Source organism: Sparus aurata, chromosome 10 (genome assembly GCF_900880675.1).
Source record: "Sparus aurata chromosome 10, fSpaAur1.1, whole genome shotgun sequence".
Classification (NCBI taxonomy): domain Eukaryota; kingdom Metazoa; phylum Chordata; class Actinopteri; order Spariformes; family Sparidae; genus Sparus; species Sparus aurata.
In genome coordinates, this window is record NC_044196.1 from 12,183,422 (window position 1) to 12,206,214 (window position 22,793).

Sequence of the window (22,793 nt, forward strand, 5' to 3'; positions counted from 1 at the left end):
CAACTGTTAACAAACAAATCTCCATACCTGGAGGTGTGACACAATCCTGTATGGAGGCAGTCAGCACATCTTTAACAGTCACAGTTTGTGACCATGTACATGAATCCTAAAGGTTAAATTGTGTCACTATTTCAAGGACAGATTTCAACATCTAACCCAAATCACAATGTCTTCCTACCTCAACCAAATGAAATCCTACAGATTAAATGTTATGACTGTTTCAGAAACTAAAAGTATTTGTAGTGGCCGTTTGTCAGAAAATCAATTTAACTAAAACTTGTCAAAATCAAAGAGGGCCACTTTAGCACCATGGGGTTGAATGGTACGCAGGCAAGTCATAATGTCCATTCAGAGCTCTTATTTTCTTCTTGATGATTTATTTTTCCAAAGACAAGCAAGCAAAAACAATATAACAAACAAATGCTGTTTCTTGTATGCTCTTGCACTGGTAAAAAACCATGTGCCCACCCAGGTGCATTCTCGTCGTATCTCTGGTGTCCAGTGCTACCCAATTTACCATGAAACAAAATATAAATTAGCTGAACAAAACAATAATATTTACCTCAAATTACTAGTAATACAAAATAATGTCACAAATTGAATCAAAATAAAACTATACTAATCAAGCAATATCAATTACAAACAAACAACCAAGTAGCTCCAACAGTATCTTTTCGTAAATTTCACAAACGTGCTTTTGCTCCATAAACCAAACCACAGACTGGATGTAAACCTTGGTTGTAGGCGTCCTAACCTAGAAGGATTTTGTCCGCCCACCATCCGCACTACTTCCTGTAGTGTGATTTATAGATTTGGAGTTTGTTTCAGTATAAAGAAGGTGGTGCAGGCACAAAAAATAGTCACAAAAACAAGTCAAACTTCTTGACTGTATGTAAAACTCCTGTCAGTGTGGTGACAGCTGCACAGACTGCTGTCATACTGTGTTGTGTGACAACAGAACTTGAATCATGATAATTAACAAATGTGTGATCAGTCTGAAACATCTTAGATGAACATTGAACTAGAGGTTTTTAACATACGTGATCTTGTTCGCAGATTAACATCTGAACAATCAGCGTCTGGTGGATGAAGCTGCCTCGACTCTGTTCAACATCCTCCACTGTCAGATCTGTGAATGTCACAGCTGGTTTCACTCTGATGGACATCGTTACAACACACTGCCTCTCCTAATGTTCTGTTTATAATGTGAACACACAGTAAATACATCTAGATTTATATCAGAGACGTTGTTTTGATTGTTGTGTAAGTCTTTTAATATCAGACACCCAGAAGATGTCAAGACCTCAAAGAGTTTATCAGCCACAAAGTTCATTATAATAAACTTTATTAACACACAGAAACAGTTACAAACTGACTTTCAGCCCACTTTAAGTTCTCTTTTGGAAATATTGCATGATGTCCATGTAGGCCTTTATTACTTTAATACAATCCTGATATGAAAAGTGTTTTACAGCATTTAAAGGGTCGATAAAGAAATGTAATATACAAATCAATCACTTGGCAATTGACAAAATCAAAACACAGACAGAAGTATGAAGACACAGCTGACTGAGACTGAAACAAACTCCACTCAGTACAATCACTGTGAGATGAAGAGCGCCCTCTGCTGACCTTTATCTTTAACACCAGCGTGAACAGATGACAGCTTTTCTTTCAGTCACAGTAACAGACAGTAAATAACAAACACAAATCAAACAGCAGCACTTCATTTCAGTTGAAGTCAACTGCACATTACAACAAGAAAAGGTTCAAGCAGATTTCATTTCAGTCCAATAGGAAACAGAGCTTGATGAGATGTCCTGTCTAAATAATGGACGACATAAAGGTGAAGAACAAGTTTCCTCCATCAGTTCATCACTTGTTCTCTCTGACTCTTATGACTCTAAATTCAGTTATTGATCAAACTGAAGTTGTGACATATTTCTCAAAAACTGTGAGAACGAATTGAAGGATTGTGATCGTCCTCAATTGATTCTAAATCAGAAAAAAAGTTGTATCCCTGCTTGAGGGTTTAAATCCTCAAACTCCCCTCCAGTCAGTCAGAACCATCACCTGGATGACTGACGACCTTCATCAACATGTATTGTACTAAATGTGAAATATATACTTACCACTACAGTGTACGTAGAATAATATACAAGTTAAAGTGCAGGGAGTGTGCAAAAGTAAAGTACAAAGCTTTTAGCATAACTTAGCTGAACCGATATTTTACAACTATCAGTATTAATTATTAACTAAGTAAGTGAAGCTAATTAGCATTTAGCCAATACAATATTATTAATATTAATGTTTTAAAGCAGAATTACAGTGATGTGATTTTCTGAACTTACTACATTGTTTCAACACTTTATCCACCAAGGCATTGTATTCTCATTTATGATGATTATTGATCAGAAAGCATCCTTTTAGGGTCTTGACATGTGTTCACATCGGAGCAGCTTTGGATGTAAGTTGCTCAGACGATGAACTATATTGATCCCCATCTCCAACTCAATGATGGCACATCAGTTCCGATGTTGACCTGTGTGATTGATGAGAGAGTAAGTTCAAACAAAGCACTGACACAAACAAAATTAGTTCCATTCAGAACAATATGAAGAACAAACACACCTTTATTATGTTGATGAGAGCTGACAGACACCACTGAGCTGCACCTAGGAGACATATTATAGCACCAATTAAAAGAACTGCACCAGTTGCAACTTTGTCCAAATCGTGTGATGTCACTTCCTTCTTCAGCCCTCCTGCTGTGTGTTCAGCATCTGCATGAAGACAGAAAACCAGTTTTAGTATCTGATATCAGGAGCATCAACTCATCAGAGTCAAACCAACACATCAAGAACATTTATTCTAACTCAGCAAACGTAGAAATGAGACAATAAGTGACCAAATAAACAGGAAACAACAAGTAAACATCCGTCTGACAACCAGCTGCTGGTCACACAACAGAAGTTACACCACATGACCACATGGTGGCACTAAAGCAATGTAGTGACTTATTTACCAAAACCTGCTGAGCAGAAACTAATTTTACTTGGAGATCAAGTGAGATTTATTTCAGCGTGTTCATATTGAATTCTCCAACATGTTGTGCTTCATGTAATGTTCCTGCTTCCTCAGGTTTTTTACCACGTGTTTGGCACAAGTTTCCCATTATGCATTATTTCTTTATGAGTAACCATGGTGACCTGCCTTCAGTTAAAGCTGTTCTGGGTGGGATGAAAAATCCTGTATGTGTGGGACAGGGTACCGGTCAGGGGTCCTTGCATCATTAAGGCGACGGTAGTGACCACATGGGCGCCACCTGCCCCCGGGCTTCAGGGTGATGTGGGGGGTGAAGCAGGGGGGCTGTTACAGCGGCGTATGATGCCGAGATGCACCATGTTTTCAAACTCTGCCTTGGTGACGGTCACCTTGGCTGGATCGAGACGTCGAACCTAGCGTAGGCTGGTGGACCGGTGGGGGTGATGTGGTGCTCTACCCCATGCTTTGTAGCAGAAGATGAGAAGGTGGGCTGTGTGAGGTGCAGAAGATGGAGAAAATAGTCTGTGGCTGAAAGCATGCCAGACAGCCTGATGGAGCTTGTTCCAATAAGGGTACATGTGTATGAACAGAAGGTGGAAGCGTTGATCAATTGGACATCCACCAGCAGGCCATAGGCGCACAGGATATCTGCGCCAAGGATAGGGAAGGTTACCTTGGCCGTGACAAAGTCTCAGCCAAATGTCTGTCCATCAAAGCACAACTCCACATACCTGCCTGCCATTTGCAGCTACCATGGGGGGCCATGTCCGTCACCCAGGATGTCCACAGTCAATGCAGGTAGGATGCTCCGCTGCGCACCAGTGTCACACAGGAGCCCCGGACTGCGTTTCCCGCCCCTTCAAAACAGCAAGGGGATCGGCACCGCTTGGCTTTGTGTGGTAAAAACACAGTCCATTGGGTTGCCGCAGCGGGGGAGCCACTGCTGTGGCGGCAGCTGTAATGTGTCCTGTCACCATCGAGAGGGTAGCTGTTGCAGAAACAGCTGGATGAAGAGGAAATATGGCCTGTGCTCTCCCATGAGATCCAGCATCCTGTCCATGAGTTCAGACGGCTTGTTGTCACTGAGGCCCTGGATAGAGAAAAGCCAATCAGCTCATTCTGTGTCAGAAAGCTCAGAGGCTTTCAAGAGTTGAGTCTTGAAGGTTTCATATTTCTCTTATTACAGAGGGTTTTACCCAGTGCCGACACCACATAATAGTATTTCAGGGCAATGGCTGTAATTTCCGAGAGTGCAAACTGTGCTTCTGTTTAGGCGAACCAGGCTGAGGCAGATGATTCCCAGAAGTCACCCTGCTGGAAAAATCAGCATAGACCAGCACTAAAACACAATATATGCTGGCAGTCACCAGCTTGACCAGCATATGTTTGGTGTTTTGGAGGTGGTCTATGATCGTAGCACCAAAACACAACATATTCTGGTCTTTCTGGTAGTCACCAGTAGTCACCAGAAAGACCAGCATATGTTGTGTGTTGGTGCTGGTCTATGCTGGTTTTTCCAGCAGGGCGGGCAGCTTGAGGGAGACGGCATTAGTCGACTTGTTCGTAGAGATGTCTGTGGAGGCATCCAGCAGCCAAACATTGGAGTCAATGTCGGGGAAAATAGGAAGCGAACAACCTCTCTCTTTGACTGCTTTATCAGTCGTTTATTCACAAAAAAACAAAGACACTCCAACAGCAGGAAAAACGCCAACTCTCCTAGACCCTCCCAACTCTGTTGCCATGGTAATTCACGCACAACTCTTCATTGCCATGGATATTCACTGATGCTCACTAGGGGGCCGTCAGTAAGAGGAAAATTAAGCAGATGGTGAATTATGTCTGTTCAGTCCACTACAATACTGTACATAGTTACAGTTACATACAAATTATACTTAATGCTCGTTGTGATAATTTCTGATGACATTTTTCTATTGTAAACAAATAGTTACATTAAAATAACAACAATCCTGCTAGTCATCAACTCTCTGAACTCTCAATATTTAATCCTGAAGGAGGATCAGCAGACGTGTTGAGGTGAAAGTAAAGTTGGATTAGCTGAACTGGCTATAAACTCATTAATATCAATATTTTCCATAAATGAATAAACAAGCTGTTAATATAAAATAAGGTCCCATCACACTGTTTGAAGCTAAATTGATGGCAGGGTCCGCCACATGTAAACAAAGTAAAACAGTATGAAATGGGTGCAATCCAAATGTCCACAGTTAGCTTGGCTTCACTCTGTTTTTATCTCCTGTGTTTCCATCTGGCAACAGTCGGATTAAGACTGCAAACTAATGTTCATTCAGCCAATCCAACCGAGGCTACAGGTTAAATTTACAGAAAATATGAGAATAAAAATAATCTGCTCAGTTTTAGTTGCGTTTACCTTCAGTGGGCGTGCAGGAGAAAATCAGTTAAGAGTTACAGAAGACAGAGAAAAGCTGAGATTGAGCTCCAGGTCCATTAAAACAACACAGACAGAAGGCTGAAGACAAAGCTGCTGCTGCAGAGGATCAGTGTCGACTCATCATGGAAGCTCTGCCTCCAAACCACCGACTGCCTTTAAAAAACGCCAAATTTCACAGTTTATAATCGTCCTGGAACCCTTTCTACAACACAACCTTACCTAATTACGCCCAGGTTGTCCTTTTTTATATCTTGACTGAACATGCTCAGGAAGAAAGAAAATGTCTGGCACTCAGAGGAAGAGGAAGTTTACATTTTTCCAGGTTGCGCATTTGTCACTGTCTGCAGCAGAGAGGGGGAACCAAAATATTCATACATATATATATATATTCTCTGATGCCAATGTAAAGGGTTAAAAGAAGAATGAAAAAATGTCAATACAGATATTAAAAAGTCATAGAAACTGCAGTTCAGTATCTGATCAAGGTCTAATTCATGGTTAAAAACAAGTTAAAAGTGTTTAAAATAGTCATGTGGTTTAAAAATGGGCACCCCTATCTTTTTTTATTTTATTATGTCTCAAATAGTAATTAAACGCAGATTTCATTGTGCTCTTTTTGTTGGCGCAATACTCAGGACAGGTCACTAGGTGGCGCATAGCGCTGGGGAGGAACTTGAAACCCTTTAGAGGCATGTTCTGCAGAATAAATCCTGCAGTTGAGCTGAACGCAAGCTAAGTTTTCTGCCTCTTTGTTCCAACATACAGGTGGGTTAATATTCCTCAAAACTATAAGCATGTACCCCAGTATAAGGGATAACTGCATTGTGAATCCTAAGTGGGAGCGTGTACTGTTGAGAGTTGAGTCGTTTTGCAGTAAAGTGTGGAAATAGAGATGTTCGCAATATACTGCCATGCTAGGCTAGCGGACCTGTTGCTCATGAGCTCGTTAACAAGATGCAGTACAATTGAAGTTCCATGAGACATGTAAAGGGGTCTGTTTTGTTGTTACTGAGTTAACAGAGATGTGAGTGGTTGCATGAATATATGTGGGTTAGGGGAGAGACATAAGCACATTGATTTGTTATGATTTAACCAGAGCTAATGCTGAAAGCTAAAGGTTGAGAGTTACTCGCTGTCAGAATATATTGTAGTTTTATGTGTAATTTGGTAGGAGTTAAGCTGTGAAAAACGTGACAGTAACCAAGTGAGAGATAATTGGTTTTGTCTTGTTCAGTGTATATGGACATTCATTTTGTTATTTCATGGTGCTGTTGTTTTGAATGCACTAACATGCTATGGATGAATGTATGTTTTCGTAAGATATTGCCATATCTGCTATCCTTGAAAGTACTGCAATTCACCTGACGCAATACTAAGTATTCTGGTTAATACCTCAGGAAGTCAATTGTCTAATATGTCTTTTTGTGAAGGAGAGAATAAATCCTGCAGTTGAGCTGAACGCAAGCTAAGTTTTCTGCCTCTTTGTTCCAACATACAGAGCTGCAGGGTTCAGAACACACCTCTCCCTGGTGCCCACCAGACCAGGGGGCAACACCAAGTAATGAAAATAGACATGAGTTGCTTCTTTGAGTCCACATCTGACCAGTACACATGCAAGACAGATGGAAATCCAACTAGGTCAAAGTTTTAGTGAAGAAATTCACTGCTGAAGGTCTCCAGACGTCACATGGTCAAAAGATTTTAAAGCCACAAGGTCAAAGTTCACGTTCAGCTCGAAGCAACGGGATTTCCCTCCGTCCTCCCTCCCGTGTATACATCTGTGGCTGGAGGGGGTTGCTGGTTTAAATCCTCGCGCTAACTGGTAAGATCCAAGCAGTTAGTGTTCTCTCTGCTAAAATCTCTCAACATGCCCTTTGAGCAAAGCACCTTTAACGGGTTCCCTTTTGATCTGGATGGACAGAAAAAAAAAAAAACGAAAAGAAAACGATTATTAAGTCAACTGTCTCACAAAAAGCAAATTGTATGTTTTGTTTCCAGCACTCAAACATTAACAAAACACAACTAAACATTCAATTAAAGCCTCTCACGTACTTCTTGTTTTTGAAGCTTGTGTCTCCAATATACTGCGAATACAACAGCCGTCAGGATCGTCAACAAAGCACTGACACACACAGCTGTGATCAGTACTTCTCCTGCACAGACCTCTAAGGATACAAATCAAACAAGACATTGTAAGAGCGACTGAAGCTGGAATAAATCACTTAAAAAAGATGGCAATTAATCAACTGATAGGAAAAGGCTGATGATGAGAAGATGGGTTTAATGGGTTTCATATTTCTTATTCATGCACTCAGAATCCCTGATTTTATTGCAGTTTATTTGGTTTATTTCTCTATGATCCACTAGCTGTGCCCTTTATTTCCTTCATTGTAACTCAGCTTTAATTAAAGTTGAATATTTTAAAATGTTCTTTGGATTTGAAAATCAAATAACATCAAAAGTCTAGAAAAGACGCAGGATGACATAGGAGGTCAAGATGTCAGAGGACGATCATTGTGGACAAAATAATTCAGGATAACGATATTATCACGTTGTCTCCACAAATTTTGACCAAAAACAAAAAGGTCTCAGTCAAATCCTTCGTCTTTTTCTGTTGTATGTTGGTTGGCAATCACATTACTGTCATCTACTTGAACAAAGCAAGAATACAAAAAAAGAAATGCTCAAAAGATATTTGATTTGTTTGTTGTTTCCATGATATCAATATTTCATTTTTTAAAATCACAATTATTGTAAGTACGATAATAACTACAAAATACAAAAAAAACCCAAGTGGGATATTTGAATGAAGTATCTTGAGGAAAGCATGAAAAACTGCTAAATTATGGACCTTTTGAAAATATTGTACATTAATACTAAAGGGGGAAAATTTGACACAAAACATTGAATATTTCAGAGAGTGTGCCAGAAATATATAAAAAAAATTATAAGCCGTTGTTGTCCTCATTGAGCCTAATGTTGTGATGTCTGAATGAAGATTGTATGTTGTAAAATGTGGCAGGAGTAAATTGTCAAAAATCACGATGGAAGAATAACAATATGCTTTTATACCGTAGATGAACAAATGTTCCATTGAGGGCTCATTAAACAGTCACATGCTCCCACGCCACATGTCCATTTTCCCACAGTGAACAGTGTCTCTCTGTCTCGTCTATGCAGACTCATTAACAAATAAAATCTCCAGTCACCCTGGGAATGTTTGCTGTCCAATGACTAGCCCGTGTTTCTCTAGTGAGAAACTTTCGGCAGTGGAAAATGTTGCATTTGAATAAACAGGCTGTTATCCATTAGATAAGACTAAAAACAAACTGTTTCAGCTTGAATTGATCATGTTCTCACCGTTGATATCAATCTTCTCTTTAGGATCTGGTGTCTGCAGCGGCGTCTCTGTTGTGACAGACTTTGGCTCTGAAAAAAACAGATGACTCAGAAGTTAATATTTTTGATTTGTTTGGCCTTTTAGGTTTTATTGAAAGAACAGCTGAAGGATTTGACAGGAAACAGGTCGAGAGAGAAGGGGAGTGACACACAGCAAAGGGCCCGAGGCCGGGACTCGAACCCACATCCGCTGCAGCGAGGACAAAGCCTCTGTACATGGGACACTCGCTCTTCCCACTGAGTTAAACGGCGCCTCATGACTCAATTTTCAAAGCAGACAGTAGCAGTGTCCTGTGGGGGGAACAGCTACGTATGTTGTTGCAAAATTAGCCACCGAGTTTTAAAGTTATTCGAGGCACTCATCAATAAGGTGCAGTATGTAAGAATTGGCAACTAACTGCTGCTTACTGTAGCTGCCATTAGCTCAGTTAGCTGTGCAGATAGCAGTCCAGCCTGAGGGTTGGGAGCACGGAGATAGTGTTAGCACAAGAGCTTTCGGACCCGGCTGGGATAGCTGGTTAGCATGCTAACTTTGGTAGATGCAAACCCATTAAATACATACAAAACTGTGTTTCCACAAATTCTGTTGATAATTTTAGTTACTTTTGAATGTTTCCAACTAAAATTCATACATATTGCACCTTTAATTTGGATATCTGGATTAGCAACATTAGCATCATCATGTGTCACAAGTATAATGCAATTTATCTCAACCATAAACAAGATTTTAACACTCACCAACATAAAGGTAAATGATTGAAGACTTAAAATGGCTCTTTAACTTCGGGATGAAACACTGATATCTCCCTTCATCTTCAAACGTCACGTTGGTGATCTTGAGCGATATGTTGCCTCGTGTCAGGCCGTCTGCGAACAGCTCCGTCCTCTTGACGTACTCTGCGATCTTCATGTCCAGGTCCTCTCGGGCGTCCCGATACAGATGGACGTACTCGACCCGGCGCAGGCGATCATTGGGGTCAGGCTTAAGGTCGGGCTTGGACCACTCCACTGTCAGACCAGTCACGTCAATCTGAGGCTCCACGTGACACGGCAGGATGGTGTCATCACCCAGGGCAGCAACAATTGTCTCAGGTGACCCAATCACCCTAAAATTCCCTGAGAAATAGAGGAAAACTTTAATATTAACAATTGAAACTTTAACATGAACTCATCGCTTATCTCCAGCACATTTACAACAACTTCATGACTTGGTCTACAAAATGTCACCAAAGTGATGTCTTCAAATATCTTGATCCAAAACCCAAATATATTCTATGATTTGAAGTTTCTGAGCCCAGTTGGCTCCATGTCGGTGTGAATCAACAGTACACAGTATTAAAGGCTAATATTTGTTTAAAGACTTATGTATACACAAACTTTGGCTGTTTGTTAAAAAAGTATGAGTATCTATGGCCTTGGCTTTGTTCTGTGGCTCTTCGTGTGTTAAAGCTGCTATAAGGAACTCTTCTCCTCTTAAGCACACCTACAGGATGTCTGACAGTGAGGTCATTTTTTGTTTGTGACTTTGGATGATTGTTATGATGTGATGATGGTGAGACAAAAGAATGTTTAGAGCAGTAACACCAGACAACGGAGCAGCTTCTGAGTATTTTAAGTGTATTTAACTGTAACCCATGTTAAAATATGACATATAAATAAGAATAAATCGTTTAAAAGCTGCATAAATAAGGTTAAAAGTTAAAAGTGATTCATTTAATGTAAATTGATTTCTCAGAGTTAATTAAAACTGTTAATACAACAATAATTTAATGTTGAAGATTAAAAGTATGTTGACAGAAAATTCATGTCGCTGCCCCTTTAAGAGGCGAGTGACGCTAGACGCAGCACCTGAGAGACGCTGCAGCAGAGGAGAAACCGGAGATAAGGAGCGGTAGTTAACAAGCAGAGAAAGGAGTGAAAAAGTAGATTTTGCAGTTGAGAAACATAACTTGCCTGGTCGGGAACTGACGGGGGATTTTATGAAAACTAAGCCACACCGGTTTTGGTCAGTTTTTTTGCTCGGTTTGAAGCTCGGACGGAGCGAGGACTGGTCTGCACTGTGCGGGCGTGCACATTCACAGACGGGATCCAAGATGGCGGGCTAGACCCAGATCTTCATTCTCACCTTCTCCATCGCATCAGTGAGGAAATCTTCTGCATATGGTGACTCGCTGCCAGAGCGGTAGGAGTATCAGGAATTATTTTTGAACTGAACTGAGAGCTGATTGGATTATTATTTCTTGGACTGAATCGAACTGAAACTTTTCATTGAACTGAACTCTTGAACCCTCATTTGGACTCGAACTTGAATTGAACGTGTCATACTTTTATTTGCATATTGAGTTCATATATTTGAATGTGATTTGAAATGATTGTGGTCCACTTTGATTTGAATGTGTATTTGAAGGTATTTTCTTGCCTGTAAAGGAAGGGAAAAAAAGTTAACTCAGAAAGAAAAATAGGAATTCCAAAAATAGGTGTAACCTAAGAAAAGACTGGTCCAGTTCAACTTATTTAGCTTGACTGAAATAACCTGGGTGAACTAAAGAACAAAAAAGAGTGAATTACCTTTTCATTTATTATAATTGCCTCAATATTAAGAACCTGCAGAGTACTCTTTTTGTTTGTGTACTGTGTTTTATATGTGTGTTTTGCATTCAGTAAATTGCCGGCCTTTTACATTTAAAGAAACGGTCTCTGGTGTGATTATTTTTGCTCCCCACTCCTTAGAACCTAGAACTAGTCCAGTGGCGCATTAAATGGTGTGATACCGGTGCTACATAACCACCTGTTGTATTGACAGATAGCTTGGCTACATTGTGTTCCTGTTTTCATCATCTCCTGTGATACCACCAGATGTTTGAACGTTAACTGCACTGCGCTTTGCTGTTGCCATAGTTGACTTAACGACTGCAAACTAATGTTCAACCAGGCTTCATTAACTTGTAGTCATGGAGACTGATCAAGTTAAAGATTAATCAAAGAACAAATGTGATGTTAGATTCTTTTCATGTTAGTCTTATCATGTTCTTGGCTTTGTATGTGTAGTTTTTACGTTTACTTATTCAGAAATCTGGTAGAAATACTTAGATTTGATTTTATTTGCATTGCTTTTTAAGCACAGTGGAAAACTCAAGACTTTTACAATAATACCAATATCTGACATCTTTATAGGACCAATATCTACAATATCAATGAGAATATTAGCTCAGAAATATGTATTTTTTCCACAACTGAATAAAACAAGCTGTTCTCAGAGGAAGATAAGGTCCCCAGAACACTGCTTGAAGCTGGAAAGGTAGCAGGGTCCACCACATATAAGCAAAGCAAAACAGTATGAAGTTGAGTTTGTTTGTTTATTCTGTTTGTTCAGTCATGAAAACTAAAATCAGTCACTGAAGAGCTTAAAATATCTTCTCCAATACTACATAGTGTCTCTTTCGAGAAAATACAAGAATTAGTGGACAACATCCAGTCTGTGTGAGGCTACAGGTTATGGTAACAGACAATATAAGAATATGGGAGTTTACCTTCAGCAGGTGTGCAGGAGAAAATCAGCAGAAGGACGACGAGAGTTACAGAATACAGAGAAAAGCTGTGATTGAGCTCCAGGTCCATTGAAACGAGTTGGTTTAACAAACACAGACAGACTGAAGACAAAGCTGCTGCTGCTGCAGAGGATCAGTGTCAACACATCACAGGAACTCGAGTCATCAAAAATTTCCCAAAAACTGTGGAAGACATGTTGAGACACGAATCAGACTCCGTCACCAGACTCCCTTTAAAAACACTAAATCATGAGACTCATTGCATTACCAGACACTTTATAATCACCCTGAAACCCTGTCTATAAGATATTGTTACCTATTTAGGCTTCCTTGTTAATCCAGCAAACATTATACATGACAATATTTCTTTCTTTGTGTAATGCCTGTTATGTATTTATCTACCTCCTCTTCCTGTACTTGTTGCATCTTTAGCTGAATTTTCTGTTGTGTGATAAATAAAGCCCATCTTATCTAATATCAGAGTTAGGGGTTTCACAGACTCCCACAGAGAATATAACTAGAACCCTGTTTATATGCTGCTTTCTTCGTATTCTTTCAGTAGCAACTCTGGTTATGCTTCAAGTAAAGAGTAGTCATGAGCTCATGTGCGTTTGGGAATTACGTTTTCAATCGCACACAAAGACCCCCTTCCCCTAAAACAGTCTCCTGATAGAGAGCCGACGCCACGCCCATAAACAAACTAACGTCTCTGTTGCCATGGTTGCAGGTAACCGTTAAAACAGCTGACAGAAGCACAGCAGGTGATAAAAACAGAAACAAAATGCAGCCAAGCTAACTGTGGACAGTTGGATCACATCTATTTTTTCTGCCTCATCAAACTAAATATACAAACAAGCTCCATTTAATACCATCATACTTTGTCTATATGTGGCGGACCCTGCCACCTCTCTATATTCAAACAGTGTTCTGAGACCTTATTTTCCTCTGAAAACAGTTTCTTTATTCACTGATGGAAAGAAATACACATTTCTGAGTTTGCTACTGTTTCCCCATTAATATTGTATTATATACGATATATACGAGTTTGAATTTCTTATATACAAAACCACACAGTGCGCCTTTAAGAAAAGAGACATTTACACAGTTTAAATTGTGCAGCTTTATTCTATAAACTATAGTTATAATGCTGATTTTACCTTCAACAGGCGTCAATGAGAAGAAAAAGCAACAGGACGACAGAGAGGTTGAAACCAACCAGTCGAGGTGAGACACACAGGGAAATTTGAAATTGTTCACCAGAGCTGACTCACCCCAACTGAAATCAACGCTCGGTTAATCCCGCCTACGCTTCATTTAAATTCAGGAGGCGGTCACTTTCTCGGTGTAATATTGTACCCACATTATAATTAAACCACTCATGTACATGTTCATCAGGGGAGAAGTTGGACCTCCGTAAATCGAGCCAAAAGACGGGAGTATAGTGACAATCAGAAACATGTTCACTAGTCACATACAGAGCCAGCTGTTGTTAACATCTGGGAAAAATCACTAAAGAGAAATTTCAAATCCGGTGCAGGTCGCTGTATGCAGTCACTACCGTTGATAGTTTATTATCGCGGAAATAGAAATGTGAGTCACCGACAGCAGCAGACACGTGGGAGAGTTTTTAAAATAAATCAAGGCTCACCTGTTGGTCCATGATTGGAGGAGACGGAGTTATTGTTGTTATTGATGCGTTATGGAGGGCGAATATAGGCTACTTTACAGAGAATATAAAACATCCACACGGAGGATCCATTGTGGGAACACAACTGTAATCCGCTCTCGTTACAGATAGAACACCTTTAAAACTGTGTGAAAACAAGAGGAACTGTAATAAATCCATACCATCGTGGTTAAAGTCACATTATTATTAGACCTAAAACTCCGTTCTTCAGCAGAGTGACTTCCGTGTCTTCACCGTGTATTTATGAGAGAGAGGGAGAGAGAGAGAGAGCGCTCCCATCAACATCCGTCCACTTTAAATTTGATTTTAATTGACAGTAAAATTGAAGATAATCAATCACCAGAGAGATGGACGGTTTAATGAACGATTTCGTAAATAGTATATTTGCACCAGGGAGATGCTTGGATGCGGGAACTGCAGCCCTTAAAACGAGGCTGTAACATATGCCGTAACATATGCCGAATTAACAAGAAGGTTTAAATATTCAATAATTTGTGAGAAACCACGCTTATTAAAGGTTATAAAGTTTCTCTTAACTCGACGACGCACAAAATCGAGCGATTTTTTTAAGGGAGTCTGGTGAATTTCTCTCCCTCTTCATCTCCTTGCTGGTGTTGACTGTAGTTATAGGTTGGTTTTGCAATTTGCAAGTATAGACCTGAGTGTGTTCTCCACGAACAAACATAATAATCTTTTCTTTTTATCTTTAGTAGTGACTAATAAATATAAAGGCTTTCTACTGACATCAGTGGAATCCTGTACTTCTTGTATCGGGTATCACGCCATCTGTGTAGAGAAGGCAACATGCTGCTAGTCAAATAGAACATATCTTTTTGAGATAAAGCAGTAAACCTAAAAACAAATCATTCTCCAAACACAAAAGTTTAAATCTGTCAGGCTTCACAAAATGGCAGGCAAGAACCCAATAGCACGACACAAAAACAGTTCAGGTGCAAAAACAGGTTTTAATACAAAGCGAAGGTCAAACCAGGTGATCAGTCAGCGAAGCAAACAAATCTATCTCTAAAAGGAGCAGGCAAAAGGTAAAGTCCGAAGTCTAAAAATGCAGGTCAAATCAGGCAGGATGAGGATCAGAATCAAATGACAGAACGCTGGAGAGCTAGGCTAACACACTAGACAATCTGGCAAAGAACTGAGGGAAAAGGATCTGTACAAATACTGAGGGCTGATTAGCTGATGAGGAGCAGGTGAGTATGGGGTGGGGCAGGCCAGGTGGATCAAACCAATAGGTAATGCAGAAATCAGCCCACTTTAAGTTCTCTTTTGTAAATATTGCATGATGTCCTCGCTGACCTTTATCATTATTATTTATCTAAATTCAGTAACTTATTGATCAAACTGAAGTTGTGACATATTTCTCAAATACTGTGAGAATGAATTGAAGGACTGCGATCGTCCTCAATTTATTTTATAAATAAGAAAAAAAGCTGCACCCCTGTTTGAGACACACACAGGGTTTAAATCCTCAAGCTCTCCTCCAGCCAGTCAGAACTGAAGAAGCCAAAAAAAGACACAAAGGAGTTTGACAGTAAATATATTTTTTTATTTCAGCATCATAAAAAACAGTCAGATATCATGTTTGAACACAAAGTCAGAATAAATGCTTCACAGAGTCAGAAGTGCTTTACAGAAGATAAAATATTCCGTTAAAAAGCATCAATAAAAACAACACATCCAATGATCCCTTTAGAACCGATCTGCACTTTGACCTGACGGCTGCAGTCCAACATGATGAGACCTGACGTTTAATGTATATTCACTAGGGCTGTCAAACGATTCATTTTTTTAATCACTATTAATCACATTTTGTCCATAGTTAACTCGCATTTAATCGCAATTTTTTTGGCACATTTTTTTCTGTTCTAAATGTACCTTAATGTATTTTTTTCAAGGAAAATAAAAGGCTCAAAAAATATCCCCTTTACTATAAATGGAATCAAAACATGGTGATGTCTGCTTTTGGCAAGGGGGGAGGGGGTGGGCTCTCTGCATCTGCCGTATTTGGCTTGCAAATGATATTTGAGCCTCGACGTACTTCAATGTTAACTCATTTCATGTCGACAGTACGTGCAGATAACTTTTGTCCTATCGACCGAACCGTCTAGCAGTGTTTTGAAAGTAAATTTGCCGCTCATAAGTCCTTTCTCCATTTCCTTTCACTTTCGCTTTTCAGTCCACCGTGTTTTTCCCGAACGCCAACCCTGCTTCTTCTTCTTCTGACTCCCTTTCTTAATCTTCTGCCACCCTCTGGATCAAGACTACAGGTGCCACCGACGGCCATAAATCAAACAATGAGCATTTCTTTTTTTTTTTTTAATACCAAGCGTTAATCGGGCGTTAAAAAAATGAACGGCGTTAAGAGGATGTTGCATTAACAAGTTATTAACACGTTAACTTTGACAGCCCTAATATTCACATATACATGTTTGAAAGAGGACTAAAGGAATCCATCTGTGTCAAACTGGAACGACCGTCTGTGAACAGATGAGGTGGTCTAAGACATCACTTATCACCCACCTACAAGCTGAGCAACCACTCACACCTGGGCTCACCTGGCCCTAACAACCTACATGAAGGCCGGTTGGACCAAAGACCCACAGGTGGTACTAAAGACTCTGAAAATCAGAGGTCACGCATGTCCTTAACAACTCTGTAAGGACACTCCCAAACTATGTAATGACACAACCACACTTTGTAAGGACACTCTCACACTCTGTAAGGACACTCCCACATTCTGTAAGGACATTCCAACACTCTGTAAGGACACTCCCACACTCTGTAAGGAAACACCGACACTGTGTAAGGACACTCCCACACTGTGTAAGGACACATCCACACTCTGTAAGGACATTCCCACACTCTGTAAGGACACTCCCACATTGGGTTTAAAAGCCTGTGACTCCCCTCCAGTTTGTCAGAACTGAAGAAGCCTCTTGGATGAGACTTGAAACATCTTCAAGAAACTGAAACAAGTCCAGTTGCTTACGATACAGAAAATAGAATTACCATCACCTGGATGACTGATTAACTTCTTCAACATGTATTGTACTAAATATGAAATACATACTTACCACTACAGTGTACTTAGAATATTATGCAAGTTAAAGTGCAGGGAGTATGTAAAAGTAAATTACAAAGCTTTAAGAGTAACTTAGCTGAACTGATATTTACAACTATCAGTATTGTGAAGTGAAGCTAATTAGCATTTAGCCAATACAATATTAGTTTCCAGGTTTTGAAGCAGCATTACAGTGATGTGATTTTCTGAACTTACAACATTGTTACAATACTTTATCCACCAAGTCATTGTATTCTCATTGATGATGATTATTGATCAGAAAGCATTGTGATTCGGGGGTTACGGCATTTACATGTGCTCACATCGGAACAGCTTTGGATGTAAGTTGCTCAGACGATGAACTCTATTGATCTCCGTCAACAACTAAATGATGGCAGGTCTGTCCTGATGTTGAACTGTGTGATTGACAAGAGAGAAAAGTAAGTTCAAACAAAGCACTGACACAAACAAAATAGTTCAATTCTGAACAACATCAAGAACAAACAAACCTTTATTACATCGACGAATGAGAGCTGACAGGCACCACTGAGCTGCACCGAGGAGACATATTATAGCACCAAATAAAAGAACTGCACCAGTTGCAACTTTATTCGGATCTTGTGATCTCACTTCCTTCGACCCTCTTGGTGTGTGTTCAGCATCTGCATGAAGACAGAAAACCAGTGTTAGTATCTGATATCAGGAGCATCAACTCATCAAAGTCAAACCACCACATCAAGAACATTTTCACCAACTCAGCAAAAATAGAAACAAGACAATAAGTGAGTAAATAAACAGGAAACAACAAGTAAACACAGATGTGCGGTTCAGGTGTCGGACGGCCCTCAAAATCAGATTTGGCACCAGTTTCCCATGATGCATTATTTCTCTATGAGTAACCATGGTGACCTACCTTCAGTTGACGCTGTTGTGATGACGTTGTGTTCCTCATGTCCTCTGTTTTCTCCACGAGAGGTCACATTCAAGACAAAATGTTCTTTGGGTGTAAATCAGGAGGCTGTTAGATTCTGATGTCTGACCCGTGTGGCAGTAACATGTTTCCATCCTGCACTGCAGCAGAGTTCAGCTCACCTGTGGTCTGCAGCAGCCATCTCTCTGTGACCTTGTCATAATTAGTAGCCACATCACACCAGTAGTTTCCAGAGTCTTCAGTCCTGAGTCTGGACACATGAAGTCTGATCCGTCTGTCTCTGAGGGCGTCTTTGTCAACCTGGACTCGTCCTGCAAACTGTGGATCCTGAGACTCTGGGACGTCGACGCTGTTAAACATTTCATACAAAAGCTTTGAAGGGTTTGACCACAGAAAACAACGCATGTTGGTGAGAGACCTGTTGGTTTTGATGGTACTGTCCCATCTGATGGTGATGTTCTCGTCCTCCTCTGCCTGATAGAAGGTCCTGTTTATTTTCCCAGCAGACATCACTGCAGACAAGAGTGAGGGCAAAGAGAGACATCATGTGGACTAACATCAAACTTCACCTCATTTCAGCCTGAAACACTTTTATCAAGGAACTGAGAGATCCTTAACTAAAGCAGCAATTTAGATTTAGTTATTACTGTGTGTGTCCACCAGGTGAGGGATAATGCCTGCCTAGGTGTCCATTATCAGGAATTAATGGACGACGCAGAGGCCTGAATGGACACTTTCACAGGCTTTATACTTATACCATGGTGAATTGCCAAAGAAAAGAAATAAGATCATTAATTTCTATTTTCAGGCATTTTGTGATCAAAATCTAAAGGTGTCCACAAGAAATAACCTCCTGGCAACACCTGAGGGTGTTAATTATACAATAGAAAATCAAATTAAATGTGAGTAGCCGGACTACTGACCACAGACAGAGGAGGTCAGAACACTGAGCAAAACCAAGATCATCTTCATCCTGTCAGAGAGGAGACAGTTTTATTAGAGGAACAAGATTTGACTTCATCAAACATTCATTTCAATGTTATTTCGGTGAATATAATGGTATGTACATTTTTTTATTCAGCCACTTTTCTATTTTTTATTTCTGCAGTCTTCTTTGATTACGGCCAATGTCATGCTCACGTGCTAATTGTTATATTGTACATGCTAGTTACAGTTACATACAACAATAACAACATTTTGTCATTCATAACAAGTCGTTAAACAGCTGATTGCATTTTTTTGAAGTTTTTTAAATTGTTGAAGATTCAGGATCCATAAACCCTTCTGACTGAGATAAACACCAGTGTTAATGACACTGATGAAATACGAAATAAATGATAAATAGAAATAAATAAAAATGTAAAGGTAGTGAATATGTTAATTGAGAGGTTAAAGGGAGCCGATCAGCAGGTTGAAGCTTCACTTACTTGTTGTTGTTTCGTTCTAGTCCTCTGCGCAGTATCCTGTCAGTCCATCAACTCTCTGAACAGTCAATATTTAATCTTGAAGGAGGAGCAGCTATAAGTCGAAGTGGAAGTAAAGTTGGATCAGCTGAACTGGCTATAAACTGGGTCTGCCACACATAAACAAAGTTAAACAGTATGAAATGGATGGGATCCAAATGTCTACAGTTAGCTTGGCTTCATTTCGCTTTTGTTTTCATCAGCTCCGCCAGATGTTTTAACGTAACCGTTAAAAACATCTGGCAACAGTTGATAAAGACTGTAAACTAATGTTCAATCAGCCAGTCTGAATGAGGCTACAGGTTATGGCAACAGAAAATATGAGAATAAAAAGAAGGCGTGCTCCAGAGGTGTCAGACTCGAGACATCACAGAACCTCCACCTCCCAACCACCAGACTCCCTTTAAAAAACGGCAAATTTTGACACTTGTCACGTTGGGGGACACTTTATAATCGACCTGAAACCCTGTCTACAACATACTGTTATCCTTTAGGCTTCCTTGTTTTTCCGGCAAACATTATACATGACAACATTCTTTCTTTGTATAATGCCTAGTATGTATTTATCTACTTCCTCTAATTTGCCTGATTCATTTTCCTGTACTTGTTACATCTTGAGCTGTTCTAATCATCAGGAGCGGTTTGGGGTTCTGTATCTTTCCCAAGGACACTTCCACATGCATATTTGGGTAATCCAACCAGCGACCTTCTGATAACAATTGATCAACCTCTATGACTACAAGTCGATAAAGCCTGGTTGAACATTAGTTTGCAGTCTGAAGTTGCATGTAACCGTTAAAAAAGATCTGATGGAAGCACAGGAGGTGATAAAAACAGAAACAAAATGAAGCCAGGCTAACTGTGGACATTTGTATCACATCCATTTTTCTGCCTAAACAAACTAAATATACCAAACAAACTAAATTTCATACTTTCATACTTTTTCTATATGTGGCGGACCCTGCCACCTGTCTATATTCAAATATTGTTTTGGGACTTTATAGTCCTCTGAGAACAGCTTCTTTTATTCACTTGTAGAAAAGAGACATTTACACATTTTAATTGTGCAGCCTCATCATCATTCCATAAAAGTTATAATGCTGATTTTACCTTCAACAGGAATCCAGGAGGAGAACAGCAACAAGACTGGACGACAGAAAGGATGAAACTAACTGAGCTCCTCCAGCTTTATTTGTTCACATGTCCAGGTGAGTCACAAGGTTAAATGTGTTCACCAGGAACTGACTCAATAAAAACAATACAAACGCTTACTTAGAAAAACACACCTACATGTGAGAGCAGTCTTATAAGCCATTTCACTTTCCAGATGTAATATTTTGCCAACAATAATGAAACCATTTATGTACATGTTCAACAGGGGAGAAGTCTGACTTGTTATGAATGAGAAATAAATCTTTTTCAAGCATTTCTGAAAGTTGCTTCTGCAAATCAAGCCAAAAGACAATTAATAAAAGTGATTTTCCAAGTGAGTCTGGGGACTTGCTGTTGTTGACTGTAGTTCATGGAAGGTCCGACACCATCTCCTGTGTTCGTCTGATAACCGACTGCTCATAGATTTACTTGATCTAAACGATGGTGCATGGAGGCATCGATAATGAATAGTTAATTCTTTACAATTTGCATGAATAAAACTGGGGGAAACAGTCCATACTTAAATACATACAAACACATGTTAAATGTAAAGGTTGATTTAAACAATAGCTACAGTAACATGGACAACATTTACTTAACATGAACTCTGAAGTGTAAGTTGCACAATTTAAAGTCCTGTGTTCAGACCAGAATATTTGATTAAATTCAAGATTTGGCTTCTTTCTAGACAAGCTGTTTTTGTCCATTAAAAGTCAATTTCTTAGACCACAGAGTTTCTTGTTTTTTTTATAAATAGCATCAGGTGTACTTCCTCCTTCATGGATGATTCACTCCCACAGAGCTGAGACGACACTGTCAAATCATCACTTTATATTGGGTTTGTTTTGTTAATCTCTGCAGAAACGAAAGCGTGAAGACAGTCCAGGGGACAGGTACAACCAGTTTCTGTAGGCCTACACTAAGTTACATTAGTGTCTGCTGGCTGTTAGCTTCATATTTAGTGTACAAACAATACAAACAGTGTGAATCAAACTTCTCATCTAACTTTCAGCCAATAATATGGGACAAACATTCCTGAAAATGTCGAAATTTTTCTTTGTCTGAAACATATCTATACGATCTTTCCTGGTATCAACATAGAAATAATTACGTCTTTGAGTCCATTTATTTCCACAGGATTATTTCATTCTATTTCTCACCTGACACTCAGCAGACTGCGGTGAGAGTTTCCTCTTAAAGATAACACATGCTACCTGTCATGCTGCTGTGAATCTCCAGGAGCTGACCAAGGGAGAGACAGTTACACCACCAAGTGAGCATTTTAATCTAGATATATTATCTCATACAGGGAAAGTTTTCAACTCTGATCTATGTACTATTCCTAGGTACAGAGTTAAAGACACCTGCTGGTGAAAATAAAAGATGCACCAACACATGACTGTCTTGATTTGTCTTTTTAATTAGATGGAATAGAACAGTTGCAGGCAAAAGATAATATTGATCGAACAGTTTACAGTTTACCATATATGATTTACCCTTCTCAAAAAATTTACAAATGCAGAAACTGCATGGAAACAATGTCAGAGCAGGAGAGAATGACAGTTGATGATGTTATGTATTATCACTTTTACATATTTTATGACAATAGTCAACACAGATGCTTAATGGAATGTTGATTAAAACTCTATTTTGTTCAAGAACAAATTGAGATTCTGTCTTTGTGGGGAGTATGAACAACTGTTGCTTTAAACAGTGGTCACTCACAGTCTCCCTCATTACTTTAAATTAAAATGGTGGAGGCAAGGCAATCATTGCAGCATGGCACCTTTAAAACACACAGGCAATTTGAAATATGGTATATAAGGTAAATAAACGCATTGTAACATTATTCAAAAACATAGTCAGTACCAGCCTGTTCTCACTCCCAGCGCCTCAAACACAGCAGCCTGGTCAGAGGCCCTACACTTATAGATTTGATGCTGTAGTCAGCCTGCTATAGCTTCACAACCTGACCATGTAGTTTTAGTGCCTAACTCTAAGTGGTTTATTTACCTAAAACTAGCCACGTAGTTCTGGTGCCTAAACCTAACCAAGTAGTTTCGGTGCAAAAGTCAGACA

The 22,793-nt window shown here is 39.6% G+C and overlaps 2 protein-coding genes across 3 annotated transcripts; both read right to left on the bottom strand.

Moving 5' to 3' along the window:
• Positions 1-1,876: 1,876 nt before the first annotated feature.
• Positions 1,877-18,609, bottom strand: LOC115589357 (uncharacterized). The gene is made up of 4 exons (XM_030430200.1): positions 18,261-18,609; positions 18,082-18,165; positions 2,632-2,783; positions 1,877-2,542 (listed from the first exon to the last, which is right to left on the bottom strand). Exons 1-4 carry the CDS (start codon positions 18,607-18,609, stop codon positions 2,489-2,491), a joined length of 639 nt encoding a protein of 212 aa, XP_030286060.1. The 3' UTR covers positions 1,877-2,488.
• On the bottom strand, positions 4,021-13,654 carry LOC115590616 (myelin-oligodendrocyte glycoprotein-like). 2 transcript variants are annotated; one of them, XR_003985789.1, is made up of 7 exons: positions 13,560-13,654; positions 12,385-12,585; positions 9,593-9,970; positions 8,816-8,884; positions 7,508-7,620; positions 5,435-7,364; positions 4,021-4,135 (listed from the first exon to the last, which is right to left on the bottom strand). XR_003985789.1 is itself a non-coding variant. In XM_030432054.1 (6 exons), exons 2-6 carry the CDS (start codon positions 12,470-12,472, stop codon positions 7,308-7,310), a joined length of 705 nt encoding a protein of 234 aa, XP_030287914.1. In that variant the 5' UTR covers positions 12,473-12,585; positions 13,560-13,654; the 3' UTR covers positions 4,685-7,307. The 2 variants fall into 2 exon arrangements, 1 of the variants encoding a protein (XP_030287914.1); XM_030432054.1 differs by lacking the exon at positions 4,021-4,135 and having other exon boundaries at positions 4,685-7,364.
• Positions 18,610-22,793: the final 4,184 nt, after the last annotated feature.